Source organism: Peromyscus eremicus, chromosome 13 (genome assembly GCF_949786415.1).
Source record: "Peromyscus eremicus chromosome 13, PerEre_H2_v1, whole genome shotgun sequence".
In the NCBI taxonomy this organism is placed as follows: domain Eukaryota; kingdom Metazoa; phylum Chordata; class Mammalia; order Rodentia; family Cricetidae; genus Peromyscus; species Peromyscus eremicus.
This window is the reverse complement of record NC_081429.1, coordinates 6,345,635-6,367,804: the sequence shown is the minus strand read 5'-3', so window position 1 is coordinate 6,367,804 and position 22,170 is coordinate 6,345,635. Positions and strand designations below refer to the sequence as shown.

General features: G+C 46.2%; 1 protein-coding gene across 1 annotated transcript in view; it reads left to right on the top strand.

Moving 5' to 3' along the window:
- Iqca1 (IQ motif containing with AAA domain 1) overlaps positions 1-12,833 on the top strand; it is a 130,420-nt gene extending 117,587 nt beyond the window's left edge. Inside the window, exons 18-19 of the mRNA XM_059278225.1 lie at positions 5,385-5,623; positions 12,217-12,833. Of these exons, the coding sequence (XP_059134208.1) occupies positions 5,385-5,623; positions 12,217-12,342 (365 nt within the window). The 3' untranslated portion in view covers positions 12,343-12,833. The remainder of the gene's footprint in view (positions 1-5,384; positions 5,624-12,216) is intronic.
- The last annotated feature ends 9,337 nt before the right edge of the window (positions 12,834-22,170 follow it).

Genomic DNA, 22,170 nt, shown 5'->3' with positions numbered 1-22,170 from the left:
AGGAGACTGCAGAGATGGGGAGAAATGAAGAGATTGTGGGGAGCAGAGAGAGCAGGGTGCCATGCAGAGCGTCAGGGAAGACCCTGCTCTTGCAGCAGTGTGGAGGATTCCGTTCCTCTCAGGGCTCCCCTCCCTCTTCCTCTCACCCACTTTTCCTTCTCTTTTATTGTGTGTATTTTCCATCACTTTCTTGCAAAGAGATGGGGTGTTCACTTTAAGGGACCTCAGCATGAGGCTTAGCTTTGGATTGAGTGGCTCCCGTTGTCTGACAAAAGGGAAGCCACCCATGGAGGTCACAGGCGATTGTAGTCCGTGACAAAATGCCGGGCACCTCCAAGAACTCAGGCCATGCCATGGATTCTTTCCTGAATGTTCTCTCGCTTCCTCATCGTGGTGGAGAAGGCAGCCCTTCCTCTGGGACCGAAAGTACCTCTCCTGGGCCCAGGGCCCATCCACCGTGTGCCTGCTTCTCACACACTTCCTCCCGGCAGTGATTTGTCTGGCCACCATTTTTGCCGTCATTATAAATGCTGTCGGTGTCTCCTACAGTACCTTGAGGCTGTCACTATCAGGATGGCAGAGCATCTGTCTTAGAGAAGGACCGCTCCTGCCTCCGAGGTGATCACGGTGGTTTCCTCCGGCCCCGCAGGCGGGAGCTGCAGATCCATAGCTGGGCCACTACTCTGTCATTTATCTACCAGCAGCAAGAGCCCAGAGGTTTATGAACACACACACACACACACACACACACACACACACACACACACACACACACACCTACCTCAAAAACACCACAGGGCTGAGTGGGGTGGTATGGGCACAGCGAGATCAGCAGGCAGCTGGCGGGCTCGAAGTAGGCTTACTAGACATAATTTAGTGTCCACCTCCCTCCTAGCCCCAAATCAAGCTGCTCTACAAACCACCCCAGGTTGATGGATGCCCCATGTGGTCCTCAGAAGCCCCCTGGACCGCCCTAATGCTTCAGTCTAGCTGCTCTTCCCCAGGGTCTACCTGGCTAATTACACAATTCATCACAGGCCCTGCCCGCATGGGATGAATGCAGAGGCGATGAATTCACGTTTGTTTGGAATTCAAGGCCCCAGAGGCTCAGACGCTCACCCAAATCACATCACTTAACTCTTTTCACCCATGAAGCTCAAGACAAAACGAATGTTAAGATGCTATGTCATGTCGGGCCCAGCCAGGGTCAGGTCAGTTGGGGGCAAAGCAAGACTCTTCCCCTTCTCCACAAAGGAAGGAGAATGTGCACTGATTGGTTTGCAGAGTGAGGGGCCTTCCCTCCCAAAAGAGGGAGCCCAAGACAGGCCTGGAGTGATGGCCCAGGCAGTGAAGAGCTTGCTGACCTGCATGTGGACCTGAGCTTGGGCCTCGAGCTCCCACTTGCCATGCTGGGCATGGTGATGCACACCCGTCATCCCAGCTCTGGGGAGGCATGGGACAATGGGTTCCCTCCCTCCACCTGCCCACCAGTCGGCTTGGGCAAATCAAGCGAGCTCTGGGTTCAACCAGAGACCCTGTCTCATGAAATGAGGTGGAGAGCAATTGAGGGAATCTCAGACATCAACCTCTGGCTTCTACATTGGAGTACATGGACACACGCAGACACAGGCAGACAGGCAGACAGACAGACAGACAGACACACACACACACACACACACACACACAGGGTCCCCACCAGAAGGCCCCTTGCTGTCATGGACACTCTTGAGTCCTAAACAGGCCCACCCCCCCACCCACACCAGCCCTAGGACACCTGTGCTCTTTCCTTCCGTCTGCACTCCTGAACCACACCAGCCGCCTGCCAGCCCCTGGGCCGCTGTGGAGCTCCGGCTCAACTGAGACTTCCTGTGCCAGGTCCCATAGGCTCTGAGGACGGCGGCTCCAGTAGCACCACAGATTTCTTCTCCTTCTTCTTCTTCTTCTTCTTCTTCTTCTTTCTTCTTCTTCTTCTTCTTCTTCTTCTTCTCCTCCTCCTCCTCCTCCTCCTCCTCCTCCTCCTCCTCCTCCCTCCTCCTTCTTCTTCCTCCTCTTCCTGTTCTCCTTCTCCTCCGACTCCTTCTTCCTTCTCCTTCTCCTCCTCCCTTTTCCTCCTCCTCTTCCTCTTCTTCTCTTCTTTCCCTTCCTCCTCCTTCTCTTGAGAAAGAATCTCACTATGTAGCTCTAGGTCACCTGGAACGCACTGTGTAGGCCAGGCTGGCCTTGAACTCCAGAGATCTGCCTGCCATTGCCCCACCCAAATGCTGGGATTAAAAGCAGGTGCCACCACACCATCAGACACATTCTTTTAAAGATTAATAGGGTAAGTGCAGCAACCACAAGGTGGAAATCAGGCTTCTACTCCCATCTGCCCTGGGTCCTAAGGTGTCTGTGGGCAGATGGACAAGTCCCCTCTCTGCTCGCACATTGTGCCCTCACTCAGGTGATGATCCTCCAACTGTCAGCAATGTGTGCACATCGAGGAATTTTCAGGACAGCATGTTAGTTATTCCGAGGTGCTATGTTATCCATTAAGCAGCACTGTTTACCGTCCGAGAGAAGCCACGAGGCACAACAAAACCCACTGTAAGAGTTTATTAGGGGAAGGGGAACAGAGGGGAGTGCTTAGGCCTGTGAGAAATGGTCCTGCAAGGAGAGGGGGGGAGGGGTATGTGATCTGCTTTTTATGGATTCCCCCGCACATGCGCATATGGGCTTACATAGCTATACCATGCATGCACATGTGCATAGATTGCGTGATCACGCTGCTTGCAAATCACATGATCACGCAGCGCATAGATTACATAGGACATAAGGCCCTGAAATGACTTAAGCATCTTGCCAGTGTATGCGCGGCCACGTAGCTGGGGGAGTGGCCAGGAATTCCAACACAGTGCTACACAAATTCTGGCATCATACATTTCTTTTTTTTTAAATGATTTTTAGTTGCCATACAAAATAATGAGTTTCATTAATATAAACCAATGTCACATCATTGTAGCTTGCTAATATGGAACTGCCACTACCCTCCCAGCTCCCTTCTCCCCAACCTTCTGGCCTCTTTCTTACCCCCAGAGAGTCTCCCTTCTCCTTCTGCTCTCAGGTCATGCGTGGGTGGGTGCGTGCGTGCATGCGTGTGCGTGTGCGTGTGTGTGTGCGCGTGCGTGTGTGCGTGCGTGCGGTGTGTGTGTGTGTGTGTGTGTGTGTGTGTGTGTGTGTTTTAAGTCTGGTTTCTGTATATAAGAAACATTCCTTGCCACACCAGACTATGTGCATTCCATGACTAGCGAATCCTCACTGGTGATTGACATCGCTCATGTTAGGCTGTTGCATGGTCTGGTCCCGGAACATCCAAGGTTGTACCTACTACAACCTGACATGTGGCAGAGACAGGATGGAGGCTGTGATTCTGGGGTGCCCAGGCTCTTACTGCCCACACACTGACAGTTCCACCTCGTGCCACAAGTAGCAGTCCTAGGTACACAAAGACCGAAGCCATCTGAGTTCCCATCTTGGCTTCTGTTGGGCTTCTTCAGCTGTGTGTGACTCTCTCTCCCCTCCTTATCTGCCAGAGTCACCACTGGAAACCACTGGTCTTTTCTATAGATGGAACATGTTTGGGCAGAAACTAAAGATGTTTGCAAGTGACACCATTTTCTAGTTGGGGCTGCGTGCGGTCTGCCATTTTTTGCCAGAGATTGTATTTTCTGATTTCTAACTCAGTGGTGGTTATATTTGGATGCAAATTCTCCATGCTTGCTATGCTCTGTCTACACGGGTGCGCGCGCACACGTTCTGGAGTTCATGTCTCATAGTTGATGCCTGGGGGATGGGGCTAAGAAACTTGAAGGCAATGTTAATAATTTGAATAACAGCAGTAATCCAGTTACAGAAAAATCCCTGTCACATGCTGGGGACTTCCAAGTATGTCAGGTACATAGCTCTACTTCCTTCTCCCACTAGCTCTGACTGGGGTTCCAACCCCAATAACCCACCAAGGACATAGCAGAATTACAGGAAGTTGGCTGTTTTTTTCAGCCATTAGGGGCTCCCACATGGCCCTGGCTGCTTCCCCACAAGCTCCCAAAACACCTTTCCTAATGTTACAGCAGTTTGGCTCCTTGAAGGGCCATCCACCCAACCCAGGAGGCCAGGGGCCATACACCCAACCCAGGAGGCCAGGGGCCATACACCCAACCCAGGAGGCCAGGGGCCATACACTCAACCCAGGAGACCAGGGGCCATCCACCCAACCCAGGAGACCAGTGACCATACACCCAACCCAGGAGGCCAGTGACCATACACCCAACCCATGGGTGAACACTGGGTAGTTCTTATATGGGCAGTGGTACTCCTTAGCATAGCAATGGGTATTCTGTCGGGCATTTTATCCATCATTGTAGTATAAACAGAACTTTACATCTTGGCTGCTTTGGGTGAATGGATTCATGGAGTCACTAAATAGACCCAGAATGGACCCCTGACCAATGGACCCAATCATTAGATCTCCACTAGAATGGTCATTTTTAAAATGTAGTTTTGGTTTTCCTTGAGAAAGTTAAAATGCTCTGAGGTCTCGCCAGACCTTCCTAATGAAGAGACAGACAGTCCCAGGAACACTCCTCACCCGGCCTGGTTTGGAAACAGCAAGCCCCAGCGATCCCCTTGAAGCTCCCTGAGCAGTGGGGACATAGCTTAGACGTTACTGTGAAGCTCACATAAGGCATCCATCTGTCTCTACAGTTAAGCACCATGAAGCGTTTTGTGACTCATTTCTACAGCCGATAGCAAAGCCCCTTGACCAGCGCCCATCTGATGGGCTGCAGCCAGCCAGCGTGTTGACAGCTGTCAGAGAGAAGCAGAAAGCATACTTGCTCTATTTGGTCCAGTGTGTGGCGTTGCTATGTAGAGCCCGGCACCAGCTAATAAAAACGGGAATCTGTGTTCTTATTCCAGTAACAATGGCAATGCAAGGATTGAACCTTGTAATTAAAAAGAGAAAGGCATGCATCTCCCACTTATCCAAACTCAGGGGAACACATGATACTTTGATGAACCACACACACCTGAGGTGAATTTCCTTGGAGTTTGCATACACCCGAGGTCTTGGAAGTTTTTAAATATCTTTACAGGTGCTACATTAAAACCGCACAAGTTTCATTTTCCTTTGTGAAACTACAGACTTGAGGGTCTCCAGTATGCATCTCCGATGCTGGAAGAGTCCCCAGAGGAGGCGCATCTAGGTGATTCAACTGTCTGCTCATTTGAATCACAAGCCAGCTGGGGTGGGTTTCTCTGACTGGGTTCAGAGCGGAGACCTTGGCTCATGGTGCTGACTGGGCTCTAATTTTGTTCTCCGTCTTTCCCACCATCTTGGATGTTGGCAGTCCTGTGGAAACAAATCATTCTGCGCAACGGAGGTGTGCTCACCAATGCCCTGAACATCAGTTGCCTGTCTAAAGTCACTGATGGCTTCACACAAGGACAGATCGTCAAAGTGGTCAAGGATGTGCTCACAGACCGCAGAATCCGGCAGCAGGCTTACAAACCCCTCACTGGCGTCGAGTTCATCACCATGATGACCAGCATGAACCCAGTGTACAAAGAGGAAGAAGAGTGTTTTAAGGTAACAGAACACCCTGCTAGCCAAATCCTAGGCAAACACTTGTCACATGACCTCCTCTCTCCCTCCAGTTTCCTGGGTTCCATGGATTCGAGTCCTGCCACAAACAGGACTACCAAGTGAGTTCCAGGAAAAGGCGCAAAGCTACACAGAGAAACCCTGTCTTGAAAAACCAAAAAAAAAAAAAAAAAAAAAAAAAAAAAAATTCAACATTCTGAGATGACAAAATCTTTTGTGCCATGAGGCATTTGTCTTGTGAATTTCATTTGCACCAGGAAGAGAGAGCATGTGTCTTCTAGATCTCAACAAAGCTGTCCTCTGTGGCCTTATAGAATAACAGCCAAATTGCTGGATTCAAAGCCACTGATTTCAGAGCTGGGAATGTAGGGGTGGAGCTCAGTGGCATAGCATTTGCCAAGAATGCACAAGGCCCTGGGTTCAATCCCCATCCCTGCCTGCCACAAACAAAAACTCTCTCTCTCCTCTCTCTCTCTCTCTCTCACACACACACTCATTCTTTTATTTTTATTTTTTTATTTTTTTGGTTTTTCGAGACAGGGTTTCTCTATGTATCTTTGCACCTTTCCTGGAACTCACTTTGTAGACCAGGTTGGTCTCGAACTCACAGAGATCTGCCTGCCTCTGCCTCCCGAGTACTGGGATTAAAGGCGTGCGCCACCAGCTTTCACTTTACATTTCATATTATGGAACAAGTTTGAGATAGGGAAAACTACTCTTGAAATATCTTTCAAGCTGCAGGCTCTCTAGCCCCTGACCTTGCAGGGTCCCTCCTTTCTCAGTCTCCTAGGTACATACAATAAGAAACGTGAGCTGGCTCATCAGAATTCAGTTTGCTAGTGCTTGGGAACATTCTAATGTGTTCATGGGAGGCTTTAGATCCAGAAGAGACCTGGAGAGCGCTCATCCCATGTCCTTCTTTCTATGGAGGAACAAAGCTGCCCAGATCCATGCTTCTCCATTCTCACAGCTGGGCCGAGGCAATCAGGAACCCTTGTTCTGATGCCTAGGCTGGCGGGCATTCCTCAAAGGCTGCTTTCTTTCCTTTAGCCCAGTGGTTCTCAACCTTCCCAATGCTGTGACCCTTTAATACAGCTCCTCATATTGTGGTGACCCCCAACCATAAAATTATTTTCATTGCTACTTCATAACTGTAATTTTGCTACTGTTATGAATCATGATGTAAATATCTGTGTTTTCTGATGGTCTTAGGTGACCCCTGTGAAAGGGTCATTCAACTCACAAAGGCATCTTGATTCACAGGATAAGAACCACTGCCTTTAGCTCAATATGAATAGAACTGTGTCCTAGAATCAAGGGTTGAAAACTATGTGTGCCAAAGAAGGTCACCACGGTGTTACACTATCACCAAAAGGAGACTTCAGATTTTCATTCAAGATTCTCACCTCCAAGAGCCTGCTCAAATTCCCCTCTAATGTGCATCACTTTTCCACCAAGCCTAAAACTGTTTTTCCCTCCTGCTTTGTCCCCAAGTACTTCCGTGGGAAGTGAGAAACTGTAAAAATAATGTCTCAACTGGAAGGTGGTGAGCATTTCCTGCAGAAATCCAGAGAGAGAGTCAGGTATGATGGCGCACACCTTTAATCCCAGCACTCAGGAGGCAGAGGCAGGCGGATCTCTGAGTTTGAGGTGAGGTTGGTCTACAGAATGAGTTTCAGTATAGCCAGGGCTACACAGAGAAACCCTGTCTCAAAAAAACAAAAAAAAAAAGAAAGAAAGAAAGAGAAAAAGAGAGAGGAAGAGGAGGAGGAGAGGGGAGAGAGACAGAGAGACAGAGAGAGAGAGAGAGAGAGAGAGAGAGAGAGAGAGAGAGAGAGAGAGAGAGGAGAGAAAGAAAGAAAGAAAGAAAGAAAGAAAGAAAGAAAGAAAGAAAGAAAGAAAGAAAAAGAAAGAAAGAAAGGAAAGAAAAGGGAAAGATCCAGAGTGAACTTGCGGCTCTTACAGCCTTGCTGCCTGTGCCTCCTGTAAATCTTAACACGAGAACCTCTTACACAGAGCATACACAAATGGCCGTAGTTGTGTCCCAGTAAAACTCTCTGCAAGGCAGACAACAGGCTGGGTTGGGCCATTGCTATGTTTTCTGGAGCTCAGCTCTTGCAAAACAGAAAAGGGGAAAAAAAACAAATCTTCAACTGCAGCCAGTTTTTTGAGCACTTGAGTTTTTTATTCTGTCCTGTTAACTGTTTAACATCCTGATGCATTAACTGCCTTACTTAACAAATACTCATCATCTCCCGTGAGATAATCTTTTCTGAAATTCTGCCTTTTTTAACCCTTTTAAAACACTGACTTTCCTCCTCATTTTGAGGAATGTGGCTTCGCATGTTAAGACCTAAAGCTGTTGTTTTTTTTTTTTTTAACTTTGCAAATTGATCTCTAGGAGTTTCTCCTGTGATGGGTGTTTAAGGGCTGACTGTGACTCTGGGCACAAGTGCACATGCCTCTTGCCTCCATTCTTCATGGGTTGAATCATTCTATTCATCAAAGAAATGAAATCATTTTCCCACCATTAGCCTGTTCCCCAGTCATTAGTGGAGCACCAGGCACAGTGCCTACCCCAAGTAGATGCTCGATAGATTTGTTAGTGACACATTTATTGAACAGATGGGATGATGTCATCACACTCCTGAATACTGTGATGACCAATGCTGACATGGTGCACAATCGGACCCATAAATTTTCCCTAACTGTGCTTCTGAGAATTTATCTACTGAGCTCACAGCTCCTCAAGAACATTCTGTCCTGTTCCTTGGATGTGGTGGAGGAATCATGTAGTGCTATGGATGATATAATCAATTAGACCTCACAGACTTCTATTTTATGGGTAAAAAGCCTGAGCTGTAAAGAGGTGTGGTGGCTGTCTGAGTTAGGGTTTCTCTTGCTGTGAAGAGACACCATGCCCACAGCAACTCTTCTAAAAGGAAACCATTTCATTGGCGTGGCTTACATTTTCAGAGGTTTAGTCCATTATCAATCAGCATGGTGCAACATGGTGGCATGCAGGCAGACATGGTGCTGGAGAAGTCGCTGAGAGTCCTACGTCCTGCAGGCAGCAGGAAGTTGACTGTGTGTCACACTGAGGGAAGCAAAAGAGATCTCAAAGCCCACCCCTGCAGTGACATACTGCCTCCAACAAGGTCACACCGACTTCAACAAAGCCACACCTCTTAATAGTGCCACTCCCTTTGGGAGCTTTTTTTTTTTTTTCATACCATCACAATGGGTAAATAAGAGTCCCTCAAAGGTGCCTACATCTTGGTATGCAGAGCTTGCCAGGCAAAGGGAGAATAAGTTTGCTGCGGGCTGACCCTAAGTTCCTCACACTAGCTTGTACTGTTCTAGGGAGTCCAGTGGAATCCTGAAAGTAGACAAGGAGATCAGAAGAGAGACTGAGAAAGGAGACAGTTGCAGGGATACTCACTGGCATTTAGCCCAATCCCACTAGCTGTGCGTAGTCAGGGAACCACACACCAAAAGAGCAGGGGTCTGAGGAAGCTGCAGACGGCAGGAGAACAGAACAGGCTGTCCTCTCGGGCCTTCAGAGAGATGCGCGGCCCTGCCGATGCCATGACCTAGATCAGTGAGACCGTTCCAGAACTGTGAGGTCCTAAATGTGAGGCTTTTAAGTATTGATTTGAGTAATTTGCCAAAACAACAGAGAAGAAAAGAAAACAGTACATGAAACAGGTAACTACAGGGCACTCGGCCAAGGGCAGCAGAGCTGTGAGTCATGGCTTGCTCCAAGACCGCGTTCATTAGCTGGACCCTCTGCCATAGAATTAAGAACTCAGCACTGAAGTCTTTGACCACTTCACTTCTAAAAACAGAGCCAAAGCTAAGAGGAGGAGGGAGGGGTCCTTAGGTAACTCTCAGACAGGTACTAGCCTCTGAGATAATGCATTTAGCTGAGCATAAGATACACATATGTGGGAACTTTGGGCCCAGGTGATGGCAAATGGGCCCTGCATAGCATCGGGATGCTTTCAGGCCACATCAGGGAGTTTGTTCAATTAAAATGTTCTTTATGATATTAAATACCTTGCCTGCACATTGTCTGTCAAGGATCCATATCAACATCAACACTACTCCAGGGCACCAGAATCTCAACTTGAAATGCTGACATGTTTTAAAAAGTTACATGATCATTAAAAGCCCTGAAATTGTTATCAAAAGCAAAGAAAAAAAAACATTCTGTGTAGAAGTGCATCCAAGTCAAGGGACACCTGACTCCTACAAGAGACATAACTCTCCATGAAAACAAGTTCATAATAAAAGCAATATTCCCAGAAGGAAATAACATGGGGGAGACCAATAACATAATTGGGACCATTAACACTTATAGAACATTCTGAGGAACACTACATGTTAAGTATGATTAAATTACAAAAAGCCAGAAACATTACAGGGGGGAAACACATATACTTGATAAAAAGAACCAAATAGAATATCTGATACTAAAAATAAAATGAAAAACATTGAGGTAAACATTCAATGAATATGCTATTTGTTGACTGCACTTAAACCTAGCCTGTGGATAGACAGGGAACCACAGACTGTTAAAATGAACATGAAAATCAAAACAGGAAAACATTGTAGAAAATACAGTGTTTATGTAGCAATAATTAGTGAAAAAAAGAAGCCATGAAATTGAAAGAGATCAAGGAGAAGTATATGAGAAGGTTTGGAGACAGGAAAATGGAGGGGTAAATGATGTAACTATATTACAATCTCAAAAAATAATTTAAAACATTTAAAAAGAACAATATGACAAAAAGGTTGGAATACATATAGTTACATGTTCAAGAAAAATATGAATATTCAAGTGAAAATATGAATTACAGTAGAAATTCACTTTTAAAGCAAAAAAGCCAAATTAAAAATAAGAGATAATTCTCTTTTAAAACCACAAAACAAAGACTATAGTTTAAAATGTATAGTTGTTAAGTAAACGGCAAAAGCTAAGAGATGTATGAACTCTAGAGTAGATAAGGTTGAAGAGCAAATCACAGAACTGGAAAGTAGTCCTGGGGAGTTCCCCCAAAAAAAGGCATCACAGAAAAACAAAACAGATAACATCTATGAAAGTAAAATTAAAATCTACAAGTTGAAAAGAATTGACCTTCAACTAACAGAACTCTCAGAAGAAAATAACACAAAATAAATCTAAAGTAATACTTGCAGAGAATTTTCCCAAATTAAAAGCTTAAAATATCAGATTAGAAATAAATTCCAGCCGGGTGGTTGTGGCACACACCTTTAATCCCAGTACTTGGGAGGCAGAGGCAGGCAGATCTCTGTGAGTTTGAGGCCAGCCTGGTCTACAGAGCGAGATCCAGGACAGGCTCCAAAACTACACAGAGAAGCCCTGTCTCAAAAAACAAAAAATAAATTCATTCATTCATTCATCCCAGGTAACCAGCTAGACAAATAGGAGCAAATCCATTTTTGTCCATTATTAGACGTGTAAGAAGAAGACAACAAACTAAACTTCAAAGCTATCAGATTGCCCCAAAGAAACAACATGGGCAAGCAAATGTCTCTTTGACAACAAGAGATACCAGAAAATAGTAACTTATAACTTCAGAGTATTGAGGAAAAATGATCATCTCGCTAATATTTATATCCAGCTAAACTAGCCCAAGTGACAGGAGAAAACAAAGACATTTTGAGACAAATGACTGAAATAGTGTCCCACTCACAGAGAGCAACAGCAAGTTGATCCATGTCATGTCACCAGCAGGAACTCACTTTCTGTATACTGTTCCTAGAGAAGTCCTCTCACGTATGTACAGGGGGCGTGTAAAATTATGAACTGGGACTAGAGAGATAGCACTCAGGATAGTGCTCACTGCTCTTCTAGAAGACCCTAGTTTGGTTCCCAGCATCCATGTCAGGTGATGTACAACTGCTATTATTACAGCTCCAGGGATCTGATGTCCTCTTCTGGCTTCCCCAGGTACCTGCATACATGTAGGCACACACACACACACACACACACACACACACACACACACACACGAAAGAGAAAAAAGCATAAAGGAGGGAGAAACCTTTTTCAACTGAATTGTAAGAAAACTGATAAATAGCATACAATATAATCATTTCCTGAGATTGTAAGATTATAAATTGAAATGATTCTCGGGTTTAGAATAAAATATTATCAGCTCCACGTTTTTCACATCTCCCTCAGAGGATGCTGAGTGGCCTCCTGTGGTCATACATGCCTACCAATTGAGCTACTAATGACTGACCACATGTGAGGTAATGGCCACATTACCAGGAAAGCCACATCCTCAGGGCAAGTCTTAATTAGGCAGGACTGTTCGTAGAAGTTGGTACGTGGATCTCTAGAACTGCTTAAGTACCTGAGGACAAGTTTCAAGTCACAGAAATCCAAGCTAGAAATGTCCTGAGACCTCGAGACCTTGGCACTGAACACCCATCAAGTGTGCAGTGTCTAATGGCCACTTCCTTCTCAGCAGATGCGTCTTTACCACCAGGATGATCTCAGTCCGTCTGTGTTGTCTGACCTTCTCCTAAACATCTTCTCATTTCAGAACTGGTATGACAAAACCCCTCTGGGGAGGAAGCGCGTCATGTCCCTGACGGTTGGTGGCAGCAGAGAAAAGGAGAAGGAGAAGGAAAAGGGGAAAAAGAAAGGGAAAAAGGGGAAAAAGAAGTAACCTCTTCCTCAGGAGCCACCCTGAGCACCATTGAGTCGGTGACAGCCCCAGCTCATCGGGGAGAGGCTCACCTCTGCCCACCTGGGGAAGCCCGAGGAGAAGCTAGGACGCAAGCAGCCTCTCCCGGGCACCGTGCGCTCACCACTGTGTTTATTCAGCCATCCTTCAGGAGGCCGGACACCACGTGGCGTGTCCTCCACAGCCGTTTCTACTGCTTGCCACTGTTCCTTAACTCATGCCAGGCCTGTCTGTAGTTGAAGTTTGCTTTTCTCATGCCCCGCACTCTCCCCAACCCTCACACGGTATTAGCTCCAAGAGCACAACACGTTAGGGAGGCCTCTCCTGTGACGAGAGTACCGTTAACTGTATTGTCAGTACACTAGCTGTTTATTAACCCATATGCATTGTATATTATTATTGCACATATTTTAATTAATTATTTGCTGTTGTAATGGATATCACATTAATGAAATAAAGCTGTTGTCCTTGAACTGACTTGGTCATTTGGTTGCTGGAGTTAATTAAGCAAGGTCTTCACTGTGGAGTCTGTCAGTTTCTTAACGGGTAGATAAGGCTCAGGAAGTGCGGGGGACCCCTCTGATGTTTGGACCACTGCACTGAGATGGCTGCCCCCAGAAGCCACCTGACCTCTGTAGGCCAAGGACTTGGCAAAAAACACAACATAAAAATGGGGTAGGGAATGAAGAATGGTTAAGAGTGTGTGTTGTGCTTGCAGAAGCCCTGGGTTAGGTTCCCAGCACCCACATCACAAAGCTCACAAGTGTCTGTAACCCCAACTCCAGGGAATCCCAACTCCAGGGAATCCCAACTCCAGGGAATCCCAACTCCAGGGAATCCCATCTCCAGGGAATCCAATGCCCTCTCTGGCCTGAGGACACTTGCACTAATGTGTACATACCTATACAAACACACACACACACACACACACACACACACACACACACACACACACATAATTAAAAATAATAAATAACAAGTAAAATAAAACCCAAATGAGGAAATCTAAAGCAATAAATAAAAAGATTTGAGGACAGATGAATTAAGAGGTCAACATAGAAATTTAAACTTTGTAAGAACATAAATAAGTTAAGAGGTCAATATAGAAATTTAAACTCTGTAAGAATGTAGCAGCTACTTGGTGGGAAACACATTAAAACGTGTTGAGGGCTTAGTTACAGAAAGGAGAGACAACTGAGATGGGGTAATTTCATTTCAATGCAAAGGATACCTCATCTAACAGTTTGGGGTAGAGAAGAGTCACCGTGTCTCCCACTAACAGGCCAGGCCACATATCCAAGTTCTCCAGGACCCAGCAGCACGGCCCATGGCTCACAGGAAGACTAGTCCTCCAGCCCGCCACACATGTCCCAGCCTGCGTCTGCACGTGGTGGGCAGTGCAAACCAACAGACACAGAGACCCTCACTGATCCCCAAGCCTTGGACATGCTCTGTACACCCCGAAAGCACAGCTGTCCCAGAGAAAGTCCTAGAAGAGAAACTTCTGGGCCCAGTCACCGATGGATTCTCTCGATTCCACGCTGCTCCCCTTTATAAGAGTTGGGGGCACATAGGAGAGCCCTGTCACTCAGGCTCTGTGGGAAGAGCCCACTGCATTCCACAGAGCAGCTGCAGATGCCAAACGATGTTAGGCTTGCCTGAAATCACACTTAAGGCCCAGTCTGTGTTCTCCCAGGAGACACAGAGGCCTCTTGTGAGGAAAGGAAGCAGTGATGTCGGGGTAGGATGGAGGGGTGGGTGAGAAGAGGGGACACTCTCTTCTACAGTTCTGCCAAGGCCTCAGTTATTCCTGGGCCATTATGTGGCAATTAGCTCCTCTTGAGCATGCTCCTAAGTGAAGGGGGCAGTAATTAATGTCATTAACCCTCATTAAGGGAGCATTCTATGGAATGGCATCTGATTAGAGTTCTCTGGTGGCTCCGCACCCAGCCTGCACTTGTGAAGAAGTAGATCCCTGTTCCCACCCCATTGCCTGGCATTCCAGCATTCCTCACAAAATGCCCCAGAGACTGTCAGCCCTTTGACAAGCACCTCTGCTCAGAAATCAAGAGTTTTGAAAAACCTCCTAATGCAGAGGAATCCACTCTTGAGGCTTTCCCTCAGCACCTGTTTGCATCCGGGGGCCCAGGCAAGCTCTGTGGCGGTGATCACAGGGTAACGGTCCCCAGCTGTGCTGTTTGTGGCCACTGTGGAACCTAAGCCACTGAGGTCAGTAGCTCGGGAGGTTCCTGTGGGGGGGGGGGAGCAGGGATGGGTGTTAGTAAAAGCAGAAGGGATAAACAGTTGTGGCCTGGAACCAGCTACCACCCGCCTGGGCAAATTTGGAAAACCCTGGCGCCCCTGAACCAAAGCATGCAGCTCAGAGCCCCTGGAACAACCCTCCTCAGGGGCACTCATTTGCTAAGGTAGGTTCCTTAGCAATTCTGTTTCCATAGTGGCTCAGTGGCAGCCCAGCTGTCTTCTAGATTTTTGCCCGGGCTGTCACCTTCTAGGGGATGCTCAGGAAGTGGCTTTAATAAAATGCTGTATGGAAGAGGGTACAGACAAGCTCTGGAAAACCCTGGGAGCTGGTCTGAGAGGTCAGGTTTATGGCCTCTAGCTCCGCCCTCGCCCCCCCCCCAGAATAGTCAGCTGTCAGAGCCTGATGAGGTACATGAGTCAGTTCTCCTGAATCCACATCTCTGTAATCACCTAGGAAACCCATGGGATGTAGCCTGTCAGAGTAGATGTTAGTCGGGGTGATCTCACAGTGACCTTTGTGAAAATAAGGGGAACTCAAGGTCTGGAGGAGGTATGGCCTCTTCTCCACACCTGGTTTTGTTTTTGGATGACGGTTTCATAGCCTGAGGCATTTAACTCAGTTCCTCCACTTGGAAGGGGGGGAAGAGAGGGGAGGGGAAGAGAGGAGAGAAGAGGAGAGGAGGAGGGGAGGAGAGGAGAGGAGGGGGAGCACAGGGAAGGGGAGGGGAGGAGAGGAGGAGGGGAAGGGGAGGGGAGGGGAGAGGAGGGGAGGAGGAAGGAAAGGAAAAGAAAGGAAAGGAAAGGAGGGGAAAGGAGAAAGGGCAAAAAAAGGGGGGAAGGGAAAAAGGAAAAGGGAAAGGGAAAGGAAAGGGAAAAGGAAAAGGAAAAAAGGAAAAGGAAAGGAAAGGAAAAAGCAAACCAAATGGGGAAACTTCCATCGTTGGCCGAAGGACTGGGCACTCTAATTTAAAAGTATCTAGAGAGCCAGTTTTACTTGTACGGAGCAAGGACTCTGCCAGACTCAAACTCACAATCCCAGCCTTCTCTGTCAGCTCTGCACACAGCACTTCCTTCTTCTGTCTTTTGGTTTTGGTTTTGTTGAGTACTGGAGACCAAACCCAGGACATATGAGGCAAACAAGGCCTACACACATGCAGCATTTTAATGGCCCTCCACTTAGGCCGTGGCCTGCTGGTGATGGGTAAACGAAGCTCCAGCAAGTGGGAACGCTAGTGGCTGCCCAGCACAAGGCAGTTCTGCCCAGCGGTAGCCCACAGCCAGGTCTCCACCTGCAAGGGTCCTGTGAACACCCTTCTGGGGCCAGAAAACCTGAAAAGAAGTCCTTCTACAGCCTTACAGAACTTGGGGATCCTCTGCAGATACCTCCAGCCCTCCATCTCAAACCTTTCATCTTATCTGTTTCACTAGTGGGGAGCCCCTTGGCAGACGGGGGCCAGGACACTTTTGTGCATCACTCAAACACCCTGCCCTCATCTCTAGAACCTTGTCCCCTTCCTCTCCTCAAAGCCCAACCTGACAGGAAGTTAGACCAGACAGCAGGCAATGAGGAGGGTCGTGGTCCTCTACTCTGGGCCAAGTGCAACAGGGCTGAATCCAGCTTAAGCCAGTACAGCCACACACATACAAACACACCCACACGTACCTGCACACTTGCAAAAGGAAGACCAAAACACGTTGCATGCTTGTATGCAGATTACATGTGTGACCACAAGTGACACTCATAAACTCACATGCACACATACAAACTGTGCCAAATACACATACCTGGGTACACACATGTACAAAGAATGTGCATACACATGCACATACCACCCACTACAGATGTGCACAGAGATGGATATATAAACTGAGATATGTATATACACAGATTAGACATACAGTCACATACACTCACATATGCACAGATTTACACACGTGCACACACTCAACCCCAAGGTCTCCACTTCCTCAGAGGGATGATGGCGGGTGCTGCTGGCCTGCATGACCTTGGGCCTTCAGGCCACATCCGGGAGCTGCAGCATGAACCAAACCAGCACAGCAGATGCAGAAGACACGCGGGCAGGTGTTCGGATGGTGTTGACTGTTTACTCACTACACTCTGTGTAAACATCCTCTTCCTGCTGCTCCTCATGGGAGTCAAAGGACACCCCAGCTGCAGCAGGAAGGGCTGATGCAGGAACCACAGCTCCCAACTGGACCTCATTCACAAGTGGGGTAGGATGGACCCACAGCTGCTCCCCAGGAAGGCACTGTGGATACAGGCCACATTGTGAGGGCATCTCCCTAAGCATCGGGCTCAGAGAAGCCAAGAGTAGATGCAAGTCCTGAGATATCAAGTCTGACTGGACGGCTGGGGACAGAGGTGGAGCTTTGGATGGCCTGGGGCCTTGTTTTCTTCTTCATCCTTGAAAGTCCTAGGGGGACTCCAGACAGCTCCTTCAGTCTCTGAGTTCTGTCAATCTAAGGACAAGAGAGCAGGGCCTCAGCCATGACAGACTCTGGGCCCTTCTGGAGATAAGGAGTGGTACGAAACACCCAGGAGATAGATTAGCATGCTGGGGTTTCCATCCTGAAAGGCCAAGACACAACACTCGGCAAAGGCATGAACAGCTGGAGGGTTGAGTGACTGATCCCACGGGGCGCATGGTGCTCTGAGCATCCTGCCTTATATCAGCCTGAACTTTGGTGTCGGAGCCAGAACCCACTCTAGTCCAAGGCTGCCTTTATCCCAGACAGCAGAGGTAATGTTTGCCTTTGATCTTTGCTAGCTACCCACACAGCCATCCGGCCAGGCTGTGCCTATGCCCCAGGAGGCTGCCGGGAAAGAGGTTGCCTCTGCCTCACCCAGAATGTTGCTGGCTCCTGACTCAAAACCTACCAGCTCGCTGGTCATACCCCACCCAACAACTCTGTTACATAAGCCTTGTGTTTTCTTAGTTTTTGTGGCCTCTAGACACAAAGGCTAAGTGTCTGCTCTCTGCACTCCCCAAGCTGTGCTGGAACTAGAGAATCAGGAAAGCAATATTATGACCACGTTGCTGTTATGGTTCCAGAGCTAGGACAAGCGGGCCTTCAACACCGCATAAATAGCATACAAATTAACTTATGCAACTCTGATACCAATAAACTCCCAAAGTCTCACACAATAAACACTTCTCTGCCGTTTAAGTTCTGGATTCATGCAGGGGCCTGCACCCAGCACTTCCTAAATTCACCGTGGACAGTGACATGGACATGTCTGTATCTCCTTCTCAACACAGACATAGCCACACCCAAGTGCAAGAGAAGGGGAGAGGCTGGCTGCCTGTGTGGAAATATGAAGATATATTGGCTGTGGAATCAAGTGTCCAATTCAAGTAAATTCAGTATTTCCAAGCAAAGACACTGAAGATGGATGGTTACATGATAGGGTAGATATGTGGAGGATGAATAGATGATAGATAGATAGATAGATAGATAGATAGATAGATAGATAGATAGATAGATAGATAATAGATAAATAAGCTAGATTAGATAGAAGATAGATAGATAAGAGATGATAAATATATAGATGATTGATAGGTAGATAATGGAAGGACAGATAATGATAGATGATAGATTGATAAACTGTGAGTAAGATACTTCATGATGAATATATAGATAGATGATAGATTTTTGATTGATAAGTAGATAATGATAGATAGATGATAGATTGATAGACAATGCATACATACATGATAGATAGACAGATAGATAGATAGATAGTTAGATATAGGTGATTGATAGTAGGTTAATGAGAGATGATAGATCTTTGACAGTCTGATTAATACCATTCCCTCATCTGCCTGAAATGTCATTATTCTTTCGAAAGAGAAACTTTCCCATAATCTTTTACCAAAATGCAAATACCTCAAAGGGGGTAAATGCCTTGTGTTTACCGAATGCTGACAGATACAGAAAAAGGACTCCCCATGAACCAGATGGACCAGCTCCTTCCGACACTGTCTACCCCTTCCTGAGATGGCAGCCCAGACCAGTCACACCTGGTTTTGGACTTCACAGATGCGAGCACACACGCTTCTCTCCCAGGTTTCCTCTCATCCACATTTTGACGGAGTCTCCAGCTCTCCCTATGCAGCAGCATCTACCCACTGTCATCATGGAACAGGATTGCTGTGTAGACACTTCGTTTGGAGTGTTTATTTCACAATTAAGGAGAATACGTCTTTGGCCTTACGTTGGGGGCTCTGTGCAGGATGTTGCTGTGGATGTCTGTGCAAGGACCTCTCTGTGCATAGATGGCTGTTAGGGAGACACCTGATAGAGTGACTGCTCTCCTGGCAGAGCATCCTCCAAGGTGGCCGGCAGTGCTGTGGCTTATTCCTCATCAACACAGACAGACTCTCAGTACTCCACGTCATCCCCACACTTAGCATGACCAGCTGTTTTCACTGTCCCTGCCCTGGAGTGGGAGCCAATATCACAGGGGAGTTTGAATTTCCTTCCCCTGGTGACCACTGGGGTGACACAGCTCTCCCTTGGCCGAGATTCATCTGCTACAGTCTGTGTAATGTGCTTGGGAAGCTGGCTGGCCCCTTGCCCACTGCGTCATCTCTTTCTTACCAACTTAGGTTTCTTGATGGGGGGGGGGGGGGGCGCGCGGGCGGTGGGTGTTGGCAGACACAGGAGCCATAAATACAGTCTCCTGTTCTTTAGTTTCCTTCTTTTGACAAACATAAGTTCTTTTGGTGGTGGTGGTGTCATTGCTTTGGTTTTTTTTTTTTTTTTTTTTGAGACATGGTTTCTCTCTGTAACTCTGGCTATCCTGGAACAAGCTCTGTAAACCAGGCTGGCCTTAAACTCACAAAGATCTGCCTGCCTCTGTCTCTGCCTCCTAAGTGCTGGGATTCAAGGTGTGTGCCACCACCGCCTGGCTGAACAAAGGTTCTTAACGGTAATATCACTTTGCTGATCAGTTTTCCCATGTGGATGGTGTTCGCTGTGTCCTGTGAGTAAACTCTTCAGCGGCTTCAAGACTATGGGGCTCTTCTTGCTAATATCTCTTAGAAGTCTAGTTATTTTACATAACAGAGTCCTGTCTACCAGTTCATCTAGAATTGACCTTTGATAATGGCTTAACTTTTATTTTTTGATCTGTATAAACATACCAGTGGTCCAGGACCATTCATTTTAAAGGCCCCTTTGCCTGAATCTCTGCAGGGTTCTCTGTGTCATCAACACAAGCATTCAAAAATAACAATAAAAAACTAAAATAAGTCTTCATAGATGCAATAACTTGCATAGGAACGCCCCACTCCAACCAAATGTGGAAGAATCTCACTCTGCCAATGGCTCCCTCTGTCACAGGAGCTTACGGATTCATGATGTCCCTAGAGTGGTCCTACCTACCTTGTTTCTCTCCAAAAGTGTCATAGATAGGTTTGACCATTTGCATTTCTTAACAAATTTAGAGTTGGTTTGTCTAGTTCTACCAAAATAAAACACCTGATATTTAATGCACATTATATCAAATCAACATATTAATTGGAGGAGATCTGACATCTTTGCATTATTGAATTTTCCAGCCCATGAAAGCGGTGTTTCCCAGCATGAAGCTTAGACTTTTAAATTTTCTCATGATTCTGTGTTCTTCATGCATAGAAATCTCACACATTTTAATTAACTTTTAGTGCACAAAGCAACATGTTTCACTGTGGCATTTTCTTCATGGGTATCATTGAGCTTTCCTCATTCACCCCCACCTCCCCCTCCCCTGTGGCCCTCCTGATGCTCCCCCATCTCCCTAAAAATAGCCCTGAGTTGTGTATATGAAAGAAAATGTGTGGGATTTGTCTTTCTGAGTCTGGTTTATTTGTTTTAACATGAGTATTTCCTGTTCCGTCCATTTTCCTGCAAATGACATAATTTTATCCTTTATGTCATTTAAAATAAAATTCCATTGTGTATACACCACATTCTCTTTATCCCTCCATCAGTTGATTGACAGCTATGCTGATTTCGTATCTGGGCATTATGAACTGTACTGAAATGAATGTGGATTTACCCATGTCTCTGCGATCTTACAACCTTCCTAATATGTTTCTTTAGGTGTATATCTTTACATTATTTTTGAGACTTTAATACCAATTCATTGATGATATATAGAACTAAGACTGAGTTTTTATATTAATTTTATATCTAGAAATGTGTTAACTTGCAATCAAATTTTAAGTATTACCTGCAATTCTCTATGTTCATAATCATAGCCTCTTTGAATAATAAGTTTGATCTATTTGCAACTATCATTGTTTTTATTACTGTTTCTTGCTTCATTGCACTGGACTGATCCTTTCATTACAATGTTGAATAGAAGTAGCAACAGAACAATATTAATCTCAAACTTCCATTGGGAGAATATTCAGCATATTGCTAGTCAGTACAAGAGTCCATGTTTTATGAAAATATGCTTATCACATTAAAACCTGTTTGGGGTCTACGAAGACGCTACAGCAGATAACGTGCTTGCCATTCAAACACAAGGACCAGAGTTCATATCTCCAAAACCCATGTAAATACCAAGTGGGCAGAGCAGCCTGCAGCTTACCCTAGCACTCAGAAGGTGAGGACAAGGATCCTCCCCAGGTACCCATCCACCTTGCTCCCACCACACACACACACACACACACACACTCACAGAGAGAGAGAGAGAGAGAGACAGAGACAGAGACAGAGACAGAGACAGAGACAGAAACAGAGAGACAGAGAGACAGAGAGGGAGAGGAAGCAAGCTACCCAGCTAGACTGGATATATCATCAAGCTCTGGGTTCAACCGAGCAACCCTACCTCAGTGAACAACGTGGAGAGTGATCAAGGAAGACACCCAACCTCAGTTCCATACCCACACCCACATATGTACCACCACACACGTGATTGTGCACACATACATACAAGCACACAAAGAGAAACATGTGAAATAAATAACAAGATCTAATTACAAAACTTGGCATGCCAAGATTTTTTAGGCCACGTGTGGATATAAATGTGGATCAAGTACTTTTCTCTATCTGTCAGATAATCACCTTCTCTTTCATAGTTGTCATGTTGAATTTAATGAAATGATTTTCATTGAATTTTCATTGAAGTAATTATTCACATTCTTATGAGAACACAGAGAGATCTCTTGTACACTTTGACTATCCTCCAATAGTAACACTGCACATAACTATTATGTCATTAAAACATATTGATTATATTCAGACTTTCCCAGTATAATTTTACTCATATTTGTGTCAAGTTTTATGTAATTTTGTCATCTGCATATATTTGGGTATCTATGACTATTGTCAAAACACAGAGTAATTCTAACACCAGAAGATCCATTAACACACAATGCCCGGCTATAACCAATTCTTCCTCCCTCCTAGGATTCTGTCCTGTTGCCAAAATGTTCTTTATGCAGAATGCTATATAAGTGGGATAATACAGCTGGACAGAATCTTTGCAAATGGCTTTCTTTTTGTTTTTATTGTTGTTGTTGTTGTTGTTGT